This window comes from Arachis stenosperma, chromosome 4 (assembly GCF_014773155.1).
Source record: "Arachis stenosperma cultivar V10309 chromosome 4, arast.V10309.gnm1.PFL2, whole genome shotgun sequence".
In the NCBI taxonomy this organism is placed as follows: Eukaryota; Viridiplantae; Streptophyta; class Magnoliopsida; order Fabales; family Fabaceae; genus Arachis; species Arachis stenosperma.
Genome location: NC_080380.1, coordinates 9,642,040 through 9,663,080, shown reverse-complemented (window position 1 = coordinate 9,663,080; position 21,041 = coordinate 9,642,040). Strand labels below are relative to the sequence as shown.

Here is a 21,041-nt window from a genome sequence, read left to right as displayed (position 1 = left end):
ACAAAAATTGAAGAAGGCCGAAGAAGAAGATCGAAGAACAACAACTTCAGAGCTTCAAAGTTCAAACCAAGAACAAGACTAAACATTCAGTGAAGAACTGAAGATGAAGACGAGAAGCCACTAACCTGGGTTCCGTGCCGAGAAGCCGGCGAAGATGAAGGCGACGTGCCGATCTATTGGGTTCCGGACACGGGGAAGAGGAAGAAGCAGCGGCACTGAGGACCTGGGGGCGGCAGCGGCGCTGAGGATCCAGGAATGGCGACGGCGATGAAGGGCTAGGGAGTATTCTGTGGCTCAGCAAAGTAACCTTTAATTTGAGGCTAAAGCAGAACTGGAGCATTCTCTCTGTATTTCATTTGTGTATAAATGTATTCATGGTAGCCTAAGTTGGAGAGCGTTAATACTTACCTTTGTTCAACATTGCATTGCTTTGTCTCTACTCTCTAGTACAAAGAAGCTTCACACAAATCTATTTTGTATCTATCATACTATCATTCCTGGTAGGTAAATAGTCAAATTCGTCAATCATCATTAGTATTTTAAATTAGGTCAAATCAAAATCTAATTAAGGAGAGAACTTGAGGCATTGAAATCCCTTAATTTGGAATTGATTTGATTTAATTTCATAAACTTAGCCGTCGATTAGGACTACTAAATGTGTGTTGTGGTGTTACATAACCTGTCATATCAACAAATTTTGACGTTATTAGCAATGAAAGTGACGAAAAAACTAAAATGACTAACTTAAAATCTTTTAAATGACAAATCTTATTATAAAATAAGTGATCTTTAGGAGATTAATTTGGGCATGTATTCATCTTAGGTGCTACCATATGTCTCTATAAGTACAATTACCATCAACAAATCTGTGGTATCTGTTAACATCCCTCACAATAATTTCCCTCTCTAAAATTCTGGTCATATACTTAAAAGCTTCATGACAATCCTTACAAATCCTCAAATTCTTCACAATTCTCAATGGCTTTCCTGGTGGTGCAGACCCACATAACACACCAAATGCCACTGCCAACTTCTCGCTGTGATGCCAAAGAGCCTCCTTTCTCCTTTCTTCCTCCACATTGTGCAACAACTCATCCCAAATTGGAACATATCCCAATTTCTCAATCTCCCCCATGATCTCTTGTAACTTGCGATAAATTTCCGCGGATCTCTCATGCTTCCAGTCCCCTGCTGCAAAAACATGTACTTTTCCCTGAATTTCAATCCAACTCCTCCCTCCTTGTTTCTTCACCCTCCGATCTCTCAACATTTTCCTCAATTCTGCAACATCATCCCACCTTTCTGCAGCTGACAACACATTGGCAACAATAACATAAGCCGAGTCATCAAGCGGTTCAAGTTCCAAAACCCTCCTGGCCATAGACCAAGCCTTATCGGCTTCACCATGAAAAGCACAAGCTGACAACAAGGCTCGCCAAACTGCAGCATCTGGCTCATATGGCATTGTCAATGCTACCCTCTCTGCCTGTTCCAAGTGCCCAGCACGGGCCATTGCACCTACCAAGCAAGTATAATGCACCAGAGTTGGCTGCAAACCATAATCCACTTTCATCCTTGTCAACCACTGATCAGCCTCAAGAAACATTCCAGCATTATAGAGAGCTGTCAACATTGCCAGAAAACTATACTCATCCGGCACCAGTCCTTGGCATTCCATTGAATCAAACAGTTCGGAAGTAGATTTATGATCTCCTTGCTGGGCATAACCGGCCATCATAGCATTCCAACCCACTAAATTCATCCAAGCCAAATTTTCCTCAAAAACCTGCCTTGCATTCTCAACAACGCCGGCTTTACCATAACCATCAACCAGAGCACTGCCCACCACCACATTTGAATCAAACCCAGCAACAACCTCATGCCCGTGTATCATTCTACACTGCTCCAATGCTGCCAGCTCAGCAGCAGCACGCAGACCCCCCGAAACGCTATGCTCTGTGGATGCAAAACCACGATGCCTCATGTCAGCCAAAACCAGAAGCACATCCACAGAGCGGGAATTCTGAGCTAGACCCACGATCATAGCGGAATAACAAACACTATCTCTATCAGGTATTTCATCGAATACCTTGTGTGCGTGGTGCGGCATACGGCACTTGAAGTAAAAACTGAGTAGCGCAGAACCGGCAAAAGGATCACTGGAAAGGGCGAGCTTGAGGGAGAGGGAGTGGGGGGAAAGGGCAAAGGGGAGGGCAGAGAGTGCAGCTGAGGTGCGGAAGAGGGAGGTAAGGGTGCGATTGTTGGGGAGTGTTGGGTGGCGAAGCATGGAAACGAAGTAACGGAGGGCGAGGAGGGTATTGGAGTTGGCGGAGACAAGTGCGGTCCATGACACAACGTTGGGACTCCGGATTTGGCTGAACACGCGGACAGAGTAGGATGCCAAACTCTCCAATTTCGAGTAAAGCAACTGATTTTATAGCCCGTGCGTGAATTGTACGCGGATCGGTCTTAGTGGGAGATGGAGACGGTGGCAGCGGCCGCGGTGGCGCGCTGAGGTCATCATGTTGCGCCATGATTCTCTCTCTCTCTCTCTCTCTCTCTCTCTATATATATATATATATACATAAAAGAAGCAAACTTTATTATTACTCCTTTTTACTCTGTTTTTAACAAGGTTCAGAAAACCGGATCGGTCATCAAATCGTCTAGTTATTGGTTTATTGGTTTAATCGGTTCAATTAGTGGTTCAATCGAAAAACCATTTTAGAATAGAATAATAAATAAATTATAAATAAACATCCTAAAATATAATTATAGTCTAATATAAAACTTAAAATATCTTCCAAATTTAAAATACTACATGAAATATTATCAACCAAATCCATATGATCTTATCAAACTACAAATTCAAAAGTTAAATAGTAAAAAAAATATTTAAATATTAAATGCCAACATGAAAAACTTGTTTTAGTGTGTTAAACTATTTTGTAGAAGATTTAAAGTGACAATAAGCTAATAAAATGGCACTCTAACTAAAATGTTACTAACAAGACAACCACTCAGGAACTAAGTAAAATATCCCAGCAGTGTAATATACTCGTACTCATAAAAGTGGCTATCATTTTGTCTATTATCAACATACAATATTTTCAAACACTAGCAACTAATTGAGATCATTCATAATTTCTAACCCATAAAAGAATGAAGACAGGAACGGGGAACCACAACACTAGGTGGAATAATAAACACAACCCATTTTTTGCTTGAAATGTAAAGCTTGGAAAATGGATTAGATTTCTTCACTGTGAATTTAAAAACAGAAAGTAGAACTACAAAACTGGAAGTACATAAAATATATATGACTTTAGTGAGGCCTTAGAGGGAACATATCATCATTTGTATCTTGCCGATCCTGTTCACTACGGGTAGAAAAGGAGATGGATCTTACAATAACAAAATTTCTCCCAGGTACAGAAAGGGACTTTGAAAACTTGGAACGACCAACATCTTTCTGCACAAAAGTTAACAACAGCCATTTGAAAATATAAAACAGCATTTGATTTGATTTCCATTTTTAGCATTCAGCAACAAACATTACAAAACAGCGACAAGTAATCCCTAATTACACTAAACTTGAAATTTCATCAGCAGCAAGTAATCCCTAATCACACTAAACCTGAAATTTCAACAAATATTACAAAATCGCAACAAGTAATCCCTAATCCCTAAACAAAAATTCCAATAATGATTTAATTTTCATTTTTAGCAGCAACAAGAAAATTTCAACAAAAATTTCCTGAATTAAAAAAAGAGCATCATCACAAAATCAGCAAAAATTAGCAATTTAACAATTTCACATTAAAAATCAGCAAACAGAGCATAAAAGGAAGAGAAGAACGAAAGAAGTGAAAGCAATGCCACTAACCTTCGACGGAGACACGGACGGCGACCGGGGAGACGACGACGAGCGGCAACACGGCGGCGAGCTACTCCAAGCCTCGAATAGAGAAGCCACGGAGGACAGGAACAGGGGGGAAGGAAGACACCGAGCTACAAGAGAGGACCTGGGCTCGGCACAGCTGGAAGGAGGAAGCCGCGGAGGCGCCGACAGCACGGACGGCGGCGGCACTGCGGCAGATCCGTTGCAGGGAGAACCTAGGGTTTGGCTTTGCTTCAGAGTTCAGAGGGTCACAGTGATTCACGAAAAGGGGGGGTTGTATTGGGGGAAGGGGGTGAGACGGTTAGTGAGTGAGGCTGAACCATGGGGTGTCTTTTTAAAAAAAGAGTATATACCCATTTTGGTCCTCAAAAAATTTCAAATCAGACATTTTAGTCCTTAACTAAAATTAATTACTCAATTGGTCTCTAACAATTAATTCTGTCAGTCACTTAGGTTCTTGGCTCCGTCAACTCTAACGGAAGACAAAATGGTTCCTGAAAACTCTAACATAGGACAAAATGATCCCTGACAACTCTAACAAGGGACAAAATGATCCCTAACCCCTTTATTCAAAAACGACAATGTTTTTCCCCAATTTTTATCATATCTCGCATAACCCTAACATTCATACTCTCCTTCTTCACCTGCACAGTCTTCTTTTCCATCTTTTTCTTCCCCCTCTTTAGCTCCAAGATTAAGCCATGGTGTAATTGTCACACGTGTCGCACCTACTTCAACATGTCATGGACCACACACTTCCTAAATCTTTGTGACTGGTACATCCACCTCCTCTGCACTTCACCCACCAAAAGCATCCACTTTCACGTCTTTGATAACATCATCTCCAACCCCGACAACGTCCACGACATCCTCAAGATCAAGTTTCACAACTACTCTAAGGGCATGCCTTTCTCCACTCTCCGGCAAGCAATATAGATTGTTGGACATTAGGACATCATGAGAAGATTCTCCTTTGACATCATATGCAACTTCTCATTTGAAATAGACACTGAGTGCTTCATTCCTTCCTTTTCGAAGTCTTAACAAATGACTTACTGTCTGGATTCATAGGATCCATCAAAAATGACAACTAGTTTAGAGATATAGGTATTAGTTTTCTAAGTATGAATTGGTTGAGAACAAGTTAATGATTTTTTTTCTTTTTTTTAGATAATTACATCTCCACCCAATTCCAAACAAAGTGGGCGTAGTTCCAGAAAACAGTAACAAAAACAGAACAATAACTACAAAGAAAACATAAAAACTAGCATAAAGCAACAAACAGGGAGCAAAAGAATATAATGATTTTAGCTCCTCCAAAGACACTTCAAGATGAATCCGATCAGTTATACAACATCAAATCATGATCATTCTCCTTCCAACTTTTACTCTGCAGAATTATTGTCCTTTTTCATAGATCAGTAAATCATGCATCAAAGATCAACTTCATATGTCTTCTTATTCACCTTAGACTTGATATTTGCACTCATAAGTACATCAATTACTCCTATATTGTCGATCTTGACACCATCAATTTGTGCATTCTACAACTTCCTCCTTTAACTTCTGTAATACAAATACTCTATTATTACAAATAATGTTATTTCTACATCTCCATGTGCATCATATTATAGAAAAAAATAACACCATCCAGCACTTCTTTCATATCTTTCCTTATCTTTCTATCCATCCACACCACAAAGCATTCTTTGGTGGTTCCTGGCCAAACCCAAATCACACTCCAATCCACCAAGATTGATCCCCACAACTTTCATATACGATCACATGAAAAAACAAGCGATGTACCATCTTCAATCTATCCTTACATAAGACACAAAAGGATTCCGCTTCTGGTACAATCTTAAACTTACATAATCTATCTCTAGTATTTAATCTTTCTAAAATTACAAATCACATCAGCAACTCAACCCGTGGAGGATTTTTTTCTTATGAACATTAAATTTATAGAGTGTGCATTGTGTAGCTTGAAGTTACAGTCTTAGATTGTTAGTGTTATGCGAGATATAATGGAAATTGGGAGAGAACAGTGTCATTTCCAAACAGAGGAGATCAGGGACCATTTTGTCCCCTGTTAGAGTTGTCAGGGATTATTTTGTCCTCCGTTAGAATTAACGGAGTAAAGGACCTAAGTGACTGACGGAGTTAATTGTTAGGGACTAATCGAGTAATTAATTTTAGTTGGGGACTAAAGTGTCCAGTTAAAAATTTTTTGAGGATCAAAATGGATATATACTTTAAAAAAAAAAAAGGAAAACAGCACCGTTCAACAAGAACGACCGGTTATCGATTCGGTTCAATCGGCAGATTTTCAACCGGTTCAACGATTTTATAACAGTTTACAAATAAGTGATTATTTAGCATCGGACCGAATCATATACATCGCCGATCTACCGGTTCGACCGGCCAGTCCGGTCCAATTTTCAGAACCTTAGTGTTACGTTCTTCTCTTCATCAATTTACGCAAACCACTCTTTCTTTCTTTCAATAGCGGTGACGCAATCCAACCCCAGCTGGGGACGCTGACGTCACCTCTTTCGTCATCCAAACAACTTCACCCTCCTCTTCTCTCTCTCCTCTCTTCTCCTCTGACAACGATAAACGAACCTTCCAGGATGCTCTTCTTCCCTTTCTTTCCTCCATTGATGTGATGTGAACCCAATACTATTGCTCTTCTTCCCACTTTCATTCTCTCTTCTCTTTTCCCTCACTCGATTCTCATGCTTTGACTTCAACTTGTACCTTCTTTGTTTATTTTGTTCCGTCTTTTGCGCGCTGATTCCCTTTTGTCTCTGATTGGTTTTCTGGGCTTGTCAAAGTTTGAACCTTTCTCTGATTTGGATGGATCTGGTGCCAGTTTCTCAGAATTTGGTCTTCTGGGGTGTCGAGTATACTTGAACTTCACTGATTCTACCTCAAAGGTTTTTCTTTTTTTCATTCTTCAATTGAGAGAATAGCTTCTGGATTTTTTTTTGTTGTTGTTTGTTTGATTTATGCTATTTTGGTTGCGCTGGAAATACAAAAAGGGGGTTTCTATTATCTTTGAAGGAAAATTGGTTGGGGGTGTACTCCTGTTCTCAGTTGAGGGTTGACTATTGTCAACTTACCTTCAAAAAGCGTGATTTGAGTTGAAGTGCGTACTTCCTTTTCATACAGTTTTGTTGTGAGTGGTTTGGATGTCATGTTTTTTTGTGACATAAGATTTTGCAGCTAACACTTGTTCAGATTAGCATATATGGTTTCTATTTATAGGTTGCTTTTTGTTTTCATTAGGTCTCTGCTGGAAATTCAAGACCTTATTTATCACACCAATATCCGTCTAATTAGTAGTTAGAGAAGTTTTGGGGAATCTATCTCAGAGAGAAATTTGAGTTTTTGGTTTCTGCAATCATAAGAGATGTTCTAGCCTGCTAGGGACAATTAGGTTCTCGGGTTGAATGGCTAATTCAGCTGAACCCTCTTCGTCTTTGAGCTTTACATCGTCTTCGCACTTATCGAATGGCTCTGTTAGCCACAACATATGTCCCTCCTTCGGTGCTGATCCTGGACATAATCTTGATGTTATCAGTTTGAGTAAGCTTAGCTCCAGTTTGGAGCAGCTTTTGATTGATCCTGCTTGTGACTATAGTGATGCCGAGATCATTGTGGAAGAAATTCCGGTCGGTGTTCATCGATGCATTCTGGCCTCTAGAAGTAAGTTCTTCCATGAATTGTTCAAGAGTGAAAAAGGATCTTCAGATAAAGAAGGGAAATTGAAGTACTCCATGAGTGATTTATTGCCTTATGGCAATGTTGGATACGAAGCTTTTCAAATTTTCCTTGGTTATGTGTATACCGGTAAACTCAAGCCTTCTCCAATGGAGGTGTCAACATGTGTTGACAATGTGTGTGCACATGCTGCTTGTAGACCTGCAATTAACTTTGCTGTGGAGTTGATGTATGCATCTTCCATTTTTCAAATACCGGAGCTGGTATCGCTTTTCCAGGTAAATATTCTATCTATGATGATATTGATATAAGAAAACATCAAACGTTATGGATTATACTTTAATTAATCCATGCTATAAGATTCAACTTTTGTTTTCAAGTACATAACACAACCATTCCCTTATATCCGAATTTGAGATCGGCTATGTAAAAGATTTGCAATAGACTTTGACAAAGTTGAGCTATTGTAATAGATATTTACCAAAATTTGATTTCATCTTCTCTACTCTACTTGTTTGTGGATTCATTTAGAGAACTAGAGTTAAGAGGTTTATAAAAAGAATTAGTAGTAGATTTTATCTTCTAGAGTCGTGTTATCGGCCAGGCTATAACCATAGTTCTCAATAAGAATTAAGATTCATTGGATTTCTCAGAACACATGAATTGATTATTGAGATTTATTTAATTTCCTCACAGCTAATATGATTGAATTTGGACTATCTAAAGTGAAGAAGTTGGTAAAGTGAAGGATTAATCACCATTGATTTGTAACTTACATGAAATGTATGCCCCACTATCTTAATTTAAGAGTGATTATCTCTTTACCACTTTATCAACTTCCTCACTTTAGAGGATCTTGATCCAATACGATTAACCTATCTTTAGTTAGGCCTAACTTTCAGATTTTTTTCTTTCCGAGGGAATATAAAATTAACTTTATAATTGACTTACCAAATATATCACTTTGTTTAGGCGCATGCCTTGTACCTGGCATCTTATGCATAGGCCCCGGTATTGTCATCCTTAGCTTTTCCAGGGTACTGAATAACTGGACATCACATGTTTTGGTAATGCATGGGAAAATACTTGTAAAGCATCTAAACTAATAACGATTTGTGTCTTATCATGCTAACGGATCGAGGAGCTAATTAATACTTTGGATTATGGCAGCGACGTCTTCTTAACTTTGTAGGGAAGGCTCTTGTGGAAGATGTCATCCCAATCCTCATGGTTGCTTTCCATTGTAAATTGAATCAGCTTGTCACTCAGTGTGTCGACAGGGTGGTACGCTCAGACATTGACCAGATCTCAATCGAGAAGGAGCTTCCCTATGAGCTCGTGGAAAAGGTTAAGTTGCTCCGCCAAAACCAACAGCAAGATATGGAAACCGATGCTTCTGTAGATGTTCCTGTAGTTGATCCTTTGTGTCTAAAACGGATCACTAGAATACATAAAGCATTGGACTCGGATGATGTTGAGCTTGTTAAACTTCTTTTACACGAGTCAGACATTACATTAGATAAAGCCAATGCTCTCCATTATGCTACAGCATACTGTGATCCCAAGGTTGTTTCTGAGGTACTTAGTTTGGGTCTGGCTGATGTAAATCTTCGGAATTCTCGGGGGTACTCGGTGCTTCATATAGCCGCCATGCGTAAAGAACCTTCTATTATAGTATCACTTCTCTCAAAAGGAGCTTGTGCATCGGATTTGACTTCGGATGGCCAGAGTGCTGTTAGTATTTGCAGGAGGTTGACAAGGCCAAAGGATTATCATGCGAAAACAGAACAGGGGAAGGAGACAAACAAAGATAGAATATGCATCGATGTTCTTGAAAGAGAAATGAGAAGGAATCCATTGGCTGGGGATGCTACAACTTCTTCCCATACAATGGCCGACGATCTACACATGAAGCTACTATACCTGGAGAACAGAGGTATCCATTGATGTTCTTCCATCTTGATGCTGCTTATTGAATTCTCACAGGAGATTCGATATATTGTTTTTAAATACTTTGAATCATGTTTTAACTGATTTTGTTATGTTTTCATGGGTTATTTTATGCTCAAACCATCATATTAAGTATTGCTGCTTTGTGCAGTGGCATTTGCAAGATTGTTCTTCCCTTCAGAAGCAAAACTAGCCATGGACATCGCTCATGCAGAGACAACTTCCGAGTTTGCGGGTCTTTCTGCTTCGAAAGGTTCAAATGGCAACCTAAGGGAAGTAGATCTCAACGAGACACCGATCGTGCAAAACAAAAGACTTCTTTCTAGGATGGAAGCCCTTATGAAAACAGGTAGGAACTATCTTAAGATAATTTTCTGATTTGATGTAACCGTTGATGTGTTCCAATAACAAGTCTAACGTCGAAGATCTTTTACCTTTTTGTGGTGGCAGTCGAGATGGGGAGGCGCTACTTTCCGCATTGCTCGGAAGTACTGGATAAGTTCATGGAGGATGACCTCCCCGACTTGTTCTACCTCGAGAAGGGAACCCAAGAAGAGCAGCGAATCAAGAGAACGCGCTTCATGGAGCTCAAAGACGATGTCCACAAGGCTTTCACCAAGGACAAGGCCGAGTTTAGCCGCTCCGGAATTTCGTCCTCTTCATCCTCATCATCCCTCAGAGATTCTGTACATTACAACAAGGCTAGAAAAGTGTGAACTGTGAAATATAGCATAGCTTCTTCATTTTCTTTTTTGGTTTCTGACTTCACATATTATAATATATAGTGCAAATTTTAGAGGTTGATGCATGCTCCCCAACCAAGTCATATGTAAAATTGTAATAGCAGGAAGGAAAGTTGATCCTTTACAAAGTGGTGTTTTTGACAAAAATAATTTCCTTTCCCTTCTTCCAATTTGTGACAAATTTACAGTATAAATTTTGTAACAGATGAAGTATATAGGATCTATCATTAATTAGGTGCAGTCTATTAATTGTATGGTTATTTTACTCGTAAAATGTGATTTTGCAAGAAAATAGATGAATTATGCAATAAGTAATATTCACTTTTTTCCTTTTCTTTTTTTTCATGCTAAATAGTATGTGAACCTAGATTTTAACTTGTATGTGCTACTTACATTAGTGAAAATATTATATGATATCTGCAGAAAATATGCATGGTTTTCTAAATAAAACATTTTTACATCTAATCATATTGAATTTTTCAAATGATCATTCTTGCAGTTATTTTTGCTTTACAAAATTGAACTCATGTTAATATCATAGCAAAAATTAAACTCGTATAAATATCATGCATTAAATTTAAATAGAAGGGGCATTCCGAGAATTGAACTCGGGACCTCTCGCACCCTAAGCGAGAATCATACCACTAGACCAAATGCCCATGTTTACTTATAAAGTTACTTTTTAAATAGAAATTTTATATATATATGATGATTTTAGCTGGAGATAAATAATCCCATGTTGGCAGACAATTTTTGTAGTTATTATAAGCTTTTCATCGTGATTCGTGTGTTTTTTTATGTTATATAAGACTGTGTATGTCTAAAACGAGCTCAACCATTATGTGCTTATTGAATGAGTCACATTTATATAGGCCATTAGATTTTATTAGATAAAAATTAAAGGCTAATATAAAACAAGAGCATTGATAGACTCTAATAAATATAGAATATCTTAGTACATAAATAAATGCTTTAAATAATAATACTTTAATATACAATACTTTAAACGGCAACAAAATCTTTTATTCTTAAATAACTAAATATAAAATATATAAATATAAAATATATGAGTATTTTTTATTTAATAAAATTAATTATTATGCAAAACTTTTTTATAATATTAAAAAATTATATTAAAATAATATTTTAAATAATAACATAAAACTATAAAATCATTAAAATTTATTTTATATTACTTGATAAATAATTAGATTATTATATTCAAAATTTATTAACTAACTACTTTTATTAAAGATATTATTATATAATATAATTTTTTATAAAAATACTTTTAAAAAATAATTTAAAATATTATATATAATACATGAAAATATTATTTTTTATTTTTTAATTTTTTTAGAAAAATAAAATAAATAATATAATTTAAAAAAATACCTAAATAAAAAATTATATTTTCATGTATTATATAACGTTATAAATAAAATTACTTTTACAAATATTTTGATAAAAATTATATTATATAATAATATATTTAACAAAGTAATTAGTTAATAAATTTTAAATATAATAAACTAATTATTTGTTAAGTAATATAAAATAAATTTTATTTATTTTATATTTTTATGTTGTAGTTTAAAATATCATTTTAATATTATAAAAATTTGTATATAATAATTAATCTTAATGAATAAAAAAACTTATATTTTTTGTATTTATATTTTATATTTTCTAAATAAATTTTTTTATCTTTATATAATAAATATGTGATAATCTTCTTTTATATATATTAGGGGTGGTAAAACGGGTCGAATTCGTCGGGCCGACCCGCCGAACTCGCTAAAAAATGTGGGTTGGGTTAGAATTTGAAACCAAATTAAAAAAAATTCGCTAAATTATGTATATATGTTCTAACTTCTAATTATGTGACTTTATTATTTTATTTTATAATTTTGTATATGTTCAAATTATGTGACTTATTTTTTAAAATAAAGATGGTTCTATTGACAAATATTATTTTAAACAAATTTATTGAAGTTAAAAATTTTAAAAATAATAATAAAAAGTTATATTATAATTTGACTATTTTTTATTTGTAATTAATTGTTTAATTATTATTTTTTAGTTAATTTTAATTAATTTTATTTTTCAAAAAAAAAACAAAGTCAAACGACTAGCATTTTGTACCCACTTTAGTTGGCGGAGCGGGCTTGCCCGTCCCGCTTAAGGTGCGGGCTTGCCCGTCCCGCTTAAGGTGCGGGCTTAGGTGAGGCGGGGCGGGTTGGGGCGAGCCGGCCCGCATTGCCATATATATATATATATATATATATATAGGGGTGGCAAGCCCGCCCCACCCCGCCTAGTGAGGCGGTCCCAAAATCCTAGCCCTTCCCGCCTAATGGCAGGCATAGCCCGCCAAATATCCTCTTTTTTTTTTGCTATTTGACGGTCCCAATTTTCCAGCCCAGTCCGCTTTTTTTAGCGGGTTACGCGGGCCGACCCGGCGGGTTTAGGCCCGTTTGCCACCCCTATATATATATATATACTATTTAGTAATTTTTTTATATATTAAATAATTATAATCATATAATAACATTGAAATCAGAAAACATATTAAATCTATTATAGTATAACTATTAAAATCATTTTATATAATCTTTTAATATTATAAATAATTTGCATAAAAATTTTGGTGAGTTTGGCAAATTTTTTTAATTTGACCGATTTTAAATCCTAGTCCGACCCACCTTTTTTAGCGAGTTCGGCGGGTCGGCTCGACGGACTCGACCCGTTTTGTCACCCCTAATATATATTAAGAAGATTATCACATTTTACTATATAAAGGTAGAAATTTTTGTTCTAAAAAAATATAAATTAAATAAATACAAAAAATATAATTTTTTTATTCATTAAGATTAATTATTATGCAAATTTTTTTTTAATATTAAAATGATATTTTAAACTATAATATAGAATATAAAATAATTAAAATTTATTTTATATTACTTGACAAATAATTAGATTATATATTTAAAATTTATTAATTATTTTATTAAATATATTATTATATCAAATAATTTTTTTATCAAATATTTGTAAAAGTAAAATTTATTTAAAAAGTTATATAAAATACATGAAAAAATTAATTTTTTATTTAGGTATGTATTTAAAATTATATTATTTATTATGTTTTTCTAAAAAAATTGAAAAAAATAAAAAAGTTAATATTTCATGTATATATATATTTTAAATAAATTATATTTTTAAAATATTTTATAAAAAATTATATTATATAATATATTTAATAAACTTAGTTAGTTAATAAATTTTAATATAATAATCTAATTATTTGTCAAGTAATATAAAATAAAATTTTAATTATTTATATTTTTATGTTAGTTATAGTTTAAAATATTATTTTATATAATTTTTTAATATTATAAAAAATTTTTGCAATAATTAATTTTAATAAATAAAAAATACTCATATATTTTATATTTAATTATTTAAAAATAAAAAATTTTGTTGCCGATTTAAAGTATTGTGTATTAAAGTATTGCCATTTAAAGTATTTATTTATGTACTAGAATATTCTATATTTATTAGAGTCCATCAATGTTCTTGTTTTATATTAGCCTTTGATTTTCATCTAATAAAATCTAATGGCCTATATAAATGTGGCTCATTCAATAAGCACATAATGGTTGAGCTCATTTTAGACATACCGGAAAAAAAGTGTGAGGTTTTTTTTAGTAATGAAAAGCTTTCATGATCACAAGAGATACGCGCAGAAAGTATAGTTGAATCAAATTTTATATGGAAACTCCATTAATTGAAGAGTGATATCAATATGGTTTGCATGTCGACAAGCATATGAAACAAGCATTTTTCACACCAAATCATATAAAGAACTGTTCAATAATCAATTGTACGTTCTGTTCTATAAAAAGCTCTGTTTCTTCATTATAAAATGACAAATAGACAATCAAAGTACACCTTTTTAAATAGTAAAATACACTTTTATGCATGGACTAGTAATATTTGAAATTTATTATTAAATTATTAATTTATCATTTTACTATTTTCTCTATCCATAAACTAAATAATATTCGTCAATGAATTATAGTTCAAATGGCATAGTCTCTCCATACTCAACTAAGAAGTCGCAAGTTCGAGTCTCTCTATCTTTGGTAAAAAGAAAAAAAAACTAAATAATATTCATCTTTAAATTAAGTTAATTTCAAATTTCTTAAAATTATAATAAATTCAGTATTATATTTCATATGAAAAAATTTTAAAATTTGAGCTCAGTTACTTTACATATCAGAATCCCTACGACCAGGACCAATAGAAAGAATAATTACTGTATTCCAATTATAAAAAAGTTTTTGGAAAGAGAATACAGAAAGTAACTATTTATTGACTTATTGTTGAATAAAGCGTGGGTTCTACGTACACTAGGACCTATATACCACATATAATAATGGAAAGTAGATAGATTTTAATTTGATGTAAAATATTTTGTAAAATCATTTAATTATATATGTTTTTTTAAATAATATGTGATTAATATAAAAATATATTTTTTAATTTGATGTTATGTGATTTAACATACATGTAAAATTATTTTATATTGATAGCGCATTAAAATTAAATTATAATAATTATCTATTTTTAATGACAAAATAAAAGTACAATTTTGTATGCAGATTAAAATATGAATGCAAGTGAGTGTTTTTATATAAGATGTGGCAGCAATTTCACTGGCTGAAGATGTTGGTCCAAAAAGTTGTTTTGGCATTTTACATTAGAGTACCTCAAAAATTAAAAATTAAAAAATAAGTTATGGTTTGAAAAATAGAATCACCATGCAGCATTCACCATTCACAATTCACCAAACCCAACCCTTTTTCTTTGTCTTCATCACTGTTACCCTCTATTCTTCTATCTAATAATCTAGCTGTCTTTCTGTGTTATCTTTTTTATTGGTTTCTTTCTTCTGAGTCCTAAGAATATAAAGAAAGAAAATGTCATCATTGAAAAACCATATATAATAATAATAATTGGCATTCACCAATGGCTTCTTCATTTGCTGAACTTCTTCCCTCAGATGATGGAGCCTCACACAAGAAGAAGCTATCACTTCCTTCATACATATGTCATGATCCTAGAAGTGTTGCTTCATCAAAGCACAAGTCAGAGAAATCCACTGTAAGAAGATATGATATCATAAATGCTTCATTTTTATTCATGTATGCATATTGTTTGCATAAATGCTTCAAATACTACTATTATATTTAATACTCTTACTTGTATAGGTAAGAAGTGGCTCTTCTTCATCTCAGTTCAAGAGGCCTGGTTCAGCTTCTGAGAGATCAAACTCTAGGTCTCTGGTGGCAGAAGATTCAAGAATGGATGAAGTTGCTATTGGAGCAGTGATGAAAATCCTCAGTGGCTACATTGGAAGATATGTAAAAGATGAACTTTTCAGGAGAAAAATCAGGGAAAGATGCAGTTCTGTGATGGAGAGAAGAAGAAGAGAGGACTCAAATGATGAGGTTTTTGAGAATTTGGAAATGGGCATGGGGAAAGTTGATAAATTGGTAGAAGATCATGGAAGAATGAGGCAAGTTATGTTGATCAAAAGCTTGAAGAATTCCATTGAGATATTAACCATAATAGTTGCTTCCTCTTTGAATGCTAAAGATTCTCATCTTTCTGCTTGTGCTCAAATTTACTTGGCAATAGCTTATAAGATGTTGAAGAAAGAGAGAGTTTCCTCAAAGCATTTACTTCAAGTGTTTTGTGATTCTCCAAGTATTGCTAGAACATACCTGATTCCTGATCTTTGGGAGCACTTGTTTCTTCCCCATCTTCTCCATCTCAAAATTTGGTATAACAAGGAGATTGAGTCTCTTTCAAATGAAGATCATGGTGATAACAAAAGGAAAATGAAGGTGTTGAGCAAAGTCTACAATGAAAAAATGGATGCTGGAACTAGTCTCTTTGCTTTGTACTACAAGCAATGGCTGAAAGTTGGGGCCACAGAGCCTCCTCTTCCTGTTGTATCATTGCCATCAATGCCAAGTTGTAGATCATCATCAAGAAGAAAATCTTCAGATTCTTTGGTTTCAAATTCCTCAATCAATCCAAACTTGTAAGTGATATGAATTACTTATTCTTCCGAATTTCGTATATTCACAACTAAATGTATCTGGATACTACTTGTTTCCAAATTCATTGAGTTGTGAATATTTCAAATTTTTAAAATGACAAATATTATGTTTCGGTTCTCTTCGACAGATATAAGGCAGTGTTTGGCCCCAAACTGGAGCAGCAACCTACTGGTCCAGATGAACAAAAAGGAGCCATTGTAATTTATAAGGGCTCAGAGATTAATGATAAAATTTATGGAGATGAATACAGGAGCTCATCTCAGGTTGGTAGTTTCTTTTCCTTTATTTCACAGATGAAATGTTCTTATTTACTCCCTTCATTCCACAATATCTGTCACTTATAGAAATCTGTTTATTCATAATCAGTTGTGTCCAGATATGATTGATTTATGAATGTATCAAATTTCTAAAGTGAACGATAATGCGAAACAGAAGGAGTATACTGTAGAATTGATGTATTGATACATGATTCTATTTTCTTGCTGTTGTCAGAGAGAAAGAGATGTATATATGGGAAGATCATCAATCCAAGATGACAAGAATCATGGTCAATTATGGCCCGAGTCCCAGAGATTGGACTATTTCCAGTGCTTTTCTTGCAGGAACATACCTACAGAAGGATTGGTAAACAGCAACTACAGATCCAAGAACATTGCTTCAATCAGAAGGGGAGGAATAAATTCTCTTTCAAGTGATTTGGTTGGAGCTATTGCAATTATATGTTCATCTGATATCCTAAGTGAATGCGAATCGGCTATTCGTGTGGTTACCTCAGCTTGGTTGAGGTCTCCTGGTGATCCGCTCATTGTAGAAGCATTAACACAACATAGTGTAGTTGAAGCTATGTTAGAGGTGCTATTTGCCTCATCTGAAGATGAAATTCTAGAATTGATTATATCAATTTTAGCTGAATTAGTAGCAAGGAGCGACGCGATTCGACAAATTATACTGAACTCTGATCCACAACTAGAATTGTTTGTGAAACTTCTGAGAAGCACTAGTCTGTTTCTGAAAGCCGCGGTTCTGCTTTATCTATCAAAGCCGCAGGCAAAACAAATGTTATCATCAGAATGGGTGCCATTAGTACTTAGAGTGTTGGAGTTTGGAGACAAACTGCAGACCCTTTTCACAGTGCAATGCAGTCCTCAAGTTGCAGCATTTTACTTTCTTGATCAACTTCTCACCGGTTTCAATGAAGATAAGAATCTGGAGAATGCAAGGCAAGTTCTTTCACTTGGGGGATTGACATTGCTTATGAGAAGAATTGAAGATGGAGAGATTCATGAAAGAAACAAAGCTGCTTTGATAATTTCCTGTTGTATACAAGCTGAAGGAAGCTGTAGATGCTTCTTAGCTGATAATATAAATAAGACATCTTTGCTAGAACTCATTGTTCTTGGAAACAAACAAAGTTCAAGCGCTTTCGCCTTTTCCGTGTTAGTTGAGTTGCTCTGCCTAGATAGGTATGTCTTGTTCTTCTATCATTTCTTGCTTACAAAATCAGCAGAATTTTAAACAAATCTGTTTTCAACATTAAGAAAAATGATGATAATCTTTTAAAACAATACCAGAAGAATGAAGGTTTTGAACTTCTTGAAAGGGCTTAAAGATGGATGGAGTGGATTAAACATCATGCACATTGTATACATTTACCTCAAGAAAGCTCCACCTGAAGAATGCCCTTTAGTTGCAGTGATAATATTGCTGCTTGATCTTATGGTAACTCTTCCTACAATTTTTTTTTTTAACTCCATTCATAACCATATTAGTCTATATTGAACTTACTTCAATGAATACGTTGAAGAGTTCACAAATGCAGTAGCAGTTGTGTTGCAGGAAGATCCTTTCAAAAGTAACTTATACAGAGCAGAAGCAATTGAGGCACTTATATCTGCTTTAAATTGCCAAACATGCAATGATAGAGTTCAAGATCAATCATCCAGAGCTTTACACTTACTTGGAGGCCACTTTTCCTACACAGGAGAATCACTATTGGAAAAATCACTTTTACATAAAGCAGGTTTTAGGGAGATTTGCTTAGAAGATTCCTTTGCCGCCAAGGGAATCTTCGTTTATGATTCGATTCACAAGGTAATCTTTGGTTAAATGTTACAATTATGTATCATGTCAGGGACTTGTTTCTGTTCTTAAATAACTGTTCACTTTGAAAAATCAATATATCTGGATATAATTAGGCTTTGTTTGACAAAATATTTTTGTCTAGACAAATTTTGTCTAATTTTCTGTCTATTCAAAAGCTCGAAACAATGAAAGAGACTCAACTTTTCTATCTCGTCCTTGTCTCCTGTATCTGTATTTTCTGTCTTGAAACACTTACCATACGCAACAGAACATAAGTGCTGGTTAAGTGCTGGCCAGAATTTAACAAAAGTACTGGCCCCCTAGCACTCCTCTATTGTTGTTTCTCCATTCAAGCCCTTCAAAGTATTGATTGGTTGTGTGTTTGCATGATTGTTATAGAACAAGGAGGAAGAAGAAATTGAGAGTTGGCAACAAAAAGTAGGTTGTGTATTGTTAAAATGTGGAAACAAGAAGTTGATATCAGCACTTGGAGAATGCATGGCAAATGGAACACCAAGTGTAGCAAGAGCAAGCCTTATAACTATTTCATGGATGAGCAGCTACCTCCACTTGGTTGAAGATAAAAGGTTGCCACCAATGGCTTTCTCAATCTTAACCCCACACTTGATACAATCCTTGAATCATGACAAAGATGTTGAGGAAAGAGTTCTAGCTTCATATTCATTGCTTTGCCTCATTAAAAATTCAGGTAATTAATATCTTATACAAAGATCTATTTAATTATATAAAATATTTTTCATTTGTGATTTAATTTGTACTAAAGACAAAAGGAATATTAGTTAGATGCCAATTTCAATGCATAACTAATAAACTCATTATTAATTATTTCCTCCAAAGGTGCAATGCCAAACTTTAACTTTTGTCCTGAAAGTATATGTAATTGTCTTACTCATGTTCTCAAACTTAAGATTTGACATATCACACAGCACATCCCAATAATGTTTTTTTTTTGTTGGAAAAAAAATGGGTCTAGATCATATTCTTATTTTAAATTTGAATGGCTATGTTACACTACATCAATGTATTCCTGTACTATGACTCTATATATTATATATTCAATTTTTTATTAATTTATTAGTCCTTATTTTTGACACATTATTATTTTGTAGGATTCCTTCCATCATTGGATAAAGACTCACTAAGACACCTCAAAAATCTCTCCCTAGTGACATGGACTGCCAATGAACTCATCTCAATCTTCTCAAAAGGGAGCTTGCATTCAAGACAATAATAATATTATTATTATGACATAATTTTTTTTATCATTTTCAAATGCTTATTGTAATCAAATCAATCTCACCCTTGAGTTTTGTATAGTTAGTTGACTATTTATTTAACGTGTGATTTAAATTAATCAATCATTAATTAAAATGATGCAACATAATATAATTTTAGAAATATGTTAAATTAATGCTTTTTAAATTTATCAGGGTTAATACTCATTCGTTTTTAGAAAATCACGCGTTCTTCATTTTTGTCTCTAAATAATTTTTTTTAAATCACATTCGTCCTTCTATTAACTTTTTCACGCTGCCGTTAACGATTTGCTGACCTAGAACGTGAAGTGGCGGCACAACCTACCAAACGACGTCGTTTTTCCCTTTAAGAGTGTGTAAGTGTCAAACGCCACCGTTTTTAAAGTAGAGAGTGTAAAAACGGTAGCGTTTGACAACTTACACACTCTTAAAGGGCAGACGTCATTTGGTAGGTTGTGCTACCACTTCACGTTCTAAGTCAGCAAATTCTTAACGACAGTGTGAAGATATTAATAGGAGGACGAATGTGATTTAAAAAAAATTAATTCAGAGATTAATTTAATTAAAAAAATTATACAAAGACAAAAATAAAAAATATGATTTAAAAACGAATTTGAATATTAATCCAAATTAACCATAATGGGATACTAATGATTTCATGATTTGGAATGCTTGTTTAGGCAAAGAAAGAAACTAGAAAGAAAACAAAATAGAGGGTAGAAAGGGACAGTGAAACAAGAATTCAGTAATAATAGAACATGTTGAATTTAGTAGCTTCATATCTTGATGTCAATATTATTACCATAGTTCCTAGATTACAAAAATTTGTACTAATGTAATAATAATGTTACACTGTCCATTTATTTTCACTCCCCTAAAACAGAAAGGAATGAGGAAAGGTGATAGAAGACAAAAGGGAAACTTCAATGTTTTTTTTTTTTTTTTTATTTTCATTGTCACATGGATATCAACTTATTATCTGTTACGTGGTCCTGCATGTGCAGCTGTTTGGTCGAGATTGTGACAGCGTGAACATCCACCACTTCATCATGCATACAATTAATTAAACAGAATTTATTGGATAAATAAAAAATAAAAAAATCTTCATTTTCTTTCTTGTTTATTGTCAACAATAGAAGACGAACTGTAACTGGCAATTTGAGGCCTCATAATTGAAGAGGCAACTTGTGGTCGACGTGTTTAGTTTTTTTATTTTTAAAATTTTATA

General features: G+C 34.1%; 3 protein-coding genes, 1 long non-coding RNA gene and 1 other non-coding gene across 8 annotated transcripts; 2 read left to right on the top strand and 3 right to left on the bottom strand.

The window, feature by feature from the left end:
* Positions 1-698: 698 nt before the first annotated feature.
* Positions 699-2,434, bottom strand: LOC130974566 (pentatricopeptide repeat-containing protein At4g33170-like; the record flags this gene model as incomplete). Its single annotated transcript, XM_057899437.1, has 1 exon — positions 699-2,434. A coding segment is annotated over one exon (1,608 nt), but the record flags the coding sequence as incomplete, so codon positions are not given.
* Positions 2,435-3,061: 627 nt separating this feature from the next.
* Positions 3,062-4,204, bottom strand: LOC130976512 (uncharacterized). The gene is made up of 2 exons (XR_009084697.1): positions 3,887-4,204; positions 3,062-3,472 (listed from the first exon to the last, which is right to left on the bottom strand). It is a non-coding gene; the product is annotated as an uncharacterized LOC130976512 (long non-coding RNA).
* A 2,306-nt stretch (positions 4,205-6,510) lies between these two features.
* LOC130973970 (BTB/POZ domain and ankyrin repeat-containing protein NPR1-like) lies at positions 6,511-10,569 on the top strand. Its single transcript, XM_057898671.1, has 5 exons — positions 6,511-6,840; positions 7,193-7,905; positions 8,798-9,563; positions 9,729-9,926; positions 10,028-10,569. Exons 2-5 carry the CDS (start codon positions 7,357-7,359, stop codon positions 10,291-10,293), a joined length of 1,779 nt encoding a protein of 592 aa, XP_057754654.1. The 5' UTR covers positions 6,511-6,840; positions 7,193-7,356; the 3' UTR covers positions 10,294-10,569.
* A 338-nt stretch (positions 10,570-10,907) lies between these two features.
* Positions 10,908-10,979, bottom strand: TRNAP-AGG (transfer RNA proline (anticodon AGG)). The gene has a single exon. It is a non-coding gene; the product is annotated as a tRNA-Pro (tRNA).
* A 4,260-nt stretch (positions 10,980-15,239) lies between these two features.
* LOC130973724 (putative E3 ubiquitin-protein ligase LIN-1) lies at positions 15,240-19,900 on the top strand. 4 transcript variants are annotated; one of them, XM_057898359.1, is made up of 8 exons: positions 15,240-15,489; positions 15,597-16,435; positions 16,582-16,717; positions 16,947-17,917; positions 18,026-18,173; positions 18,291-18,545; positions 18,936-19,245; positions 19,667-19,900. In XM_057898359.1, the coding sequence occupies exons 1-8, from the start codon at positions 15,355-15,357 to the stop codon at positions 19,786-19,788; spliced, it is 2,916 nt and encodes a 971-aa protein (XP_057754342.1). In that variant the 5' UTR covers positions 15,240-15,354; the 3' UTR covers positions 19,789-19,900. The 4 variants fall into 4 exon arrangements, 2 of the variants coding, with proteins under 2 accessions (XP_057754342.1, XP_057754343.1); XR_009084255.1 differs by lacking the exon at positions 19,667-19,900 and having other exon boundaries at positions 18,280-18,545; positions 18,936-19,164; XR_009084254.1 differs by lacking the exon at positions 19,667-19,900 and having other exon boundaries at positions 18,277-18,545; positions 18,936-19,164.
* Positions 19,901-21,041: the final 1,141 nt, after the last annotated feature.

Excerpts from the sequence above, each read along its gene's own strand:
- LOC130973970 (XM_057898671.1), top strand. The coding sequence starts at position 7,357 with ATGGCTAATTCAGCTGAACCCTCTTCGTCTTTGAGCTTTACATCGTCT. Across the intron at positions 7,906-8,797 it reads AGCTGGTATCGCTTTTCCAG|CGACGTCTTCTTAACTTTGT; the intron begins GTAAATATTCTA and ends GGATTATGGCAG. Across the intron at positions 9,927-10,027 it reads GGAAGCCCTTATGAAAACAG|TCGAGATGGGGAGGCGCTAC; the intron begins GTAGGAACTATC and ends TTGTGGTGGCAG.
- LOC130973724 (XM_057898359.1), top strand. The coding sequence starts at position 15,355 with ATGGCTTCTTCATTTGCTGAACTTCTTCCCTCAGATGATGGAGCCTCA. Across the intron at positions 18,546-18,935 it reads TTTATGATTCGATTCACAAG|AACAAGGAGGAAGAAGAAAT; the intron begins GTAATCTTTGGT and ends TGATTGTTATAG. Across the intron at positions 19,246-19,666 it reads TTGCCTCATTAAAAATTCAG|GATTCCTTCCATCATTGGAT; the intron begins GTAATTAATATC and ends ATTATTTTGTAG.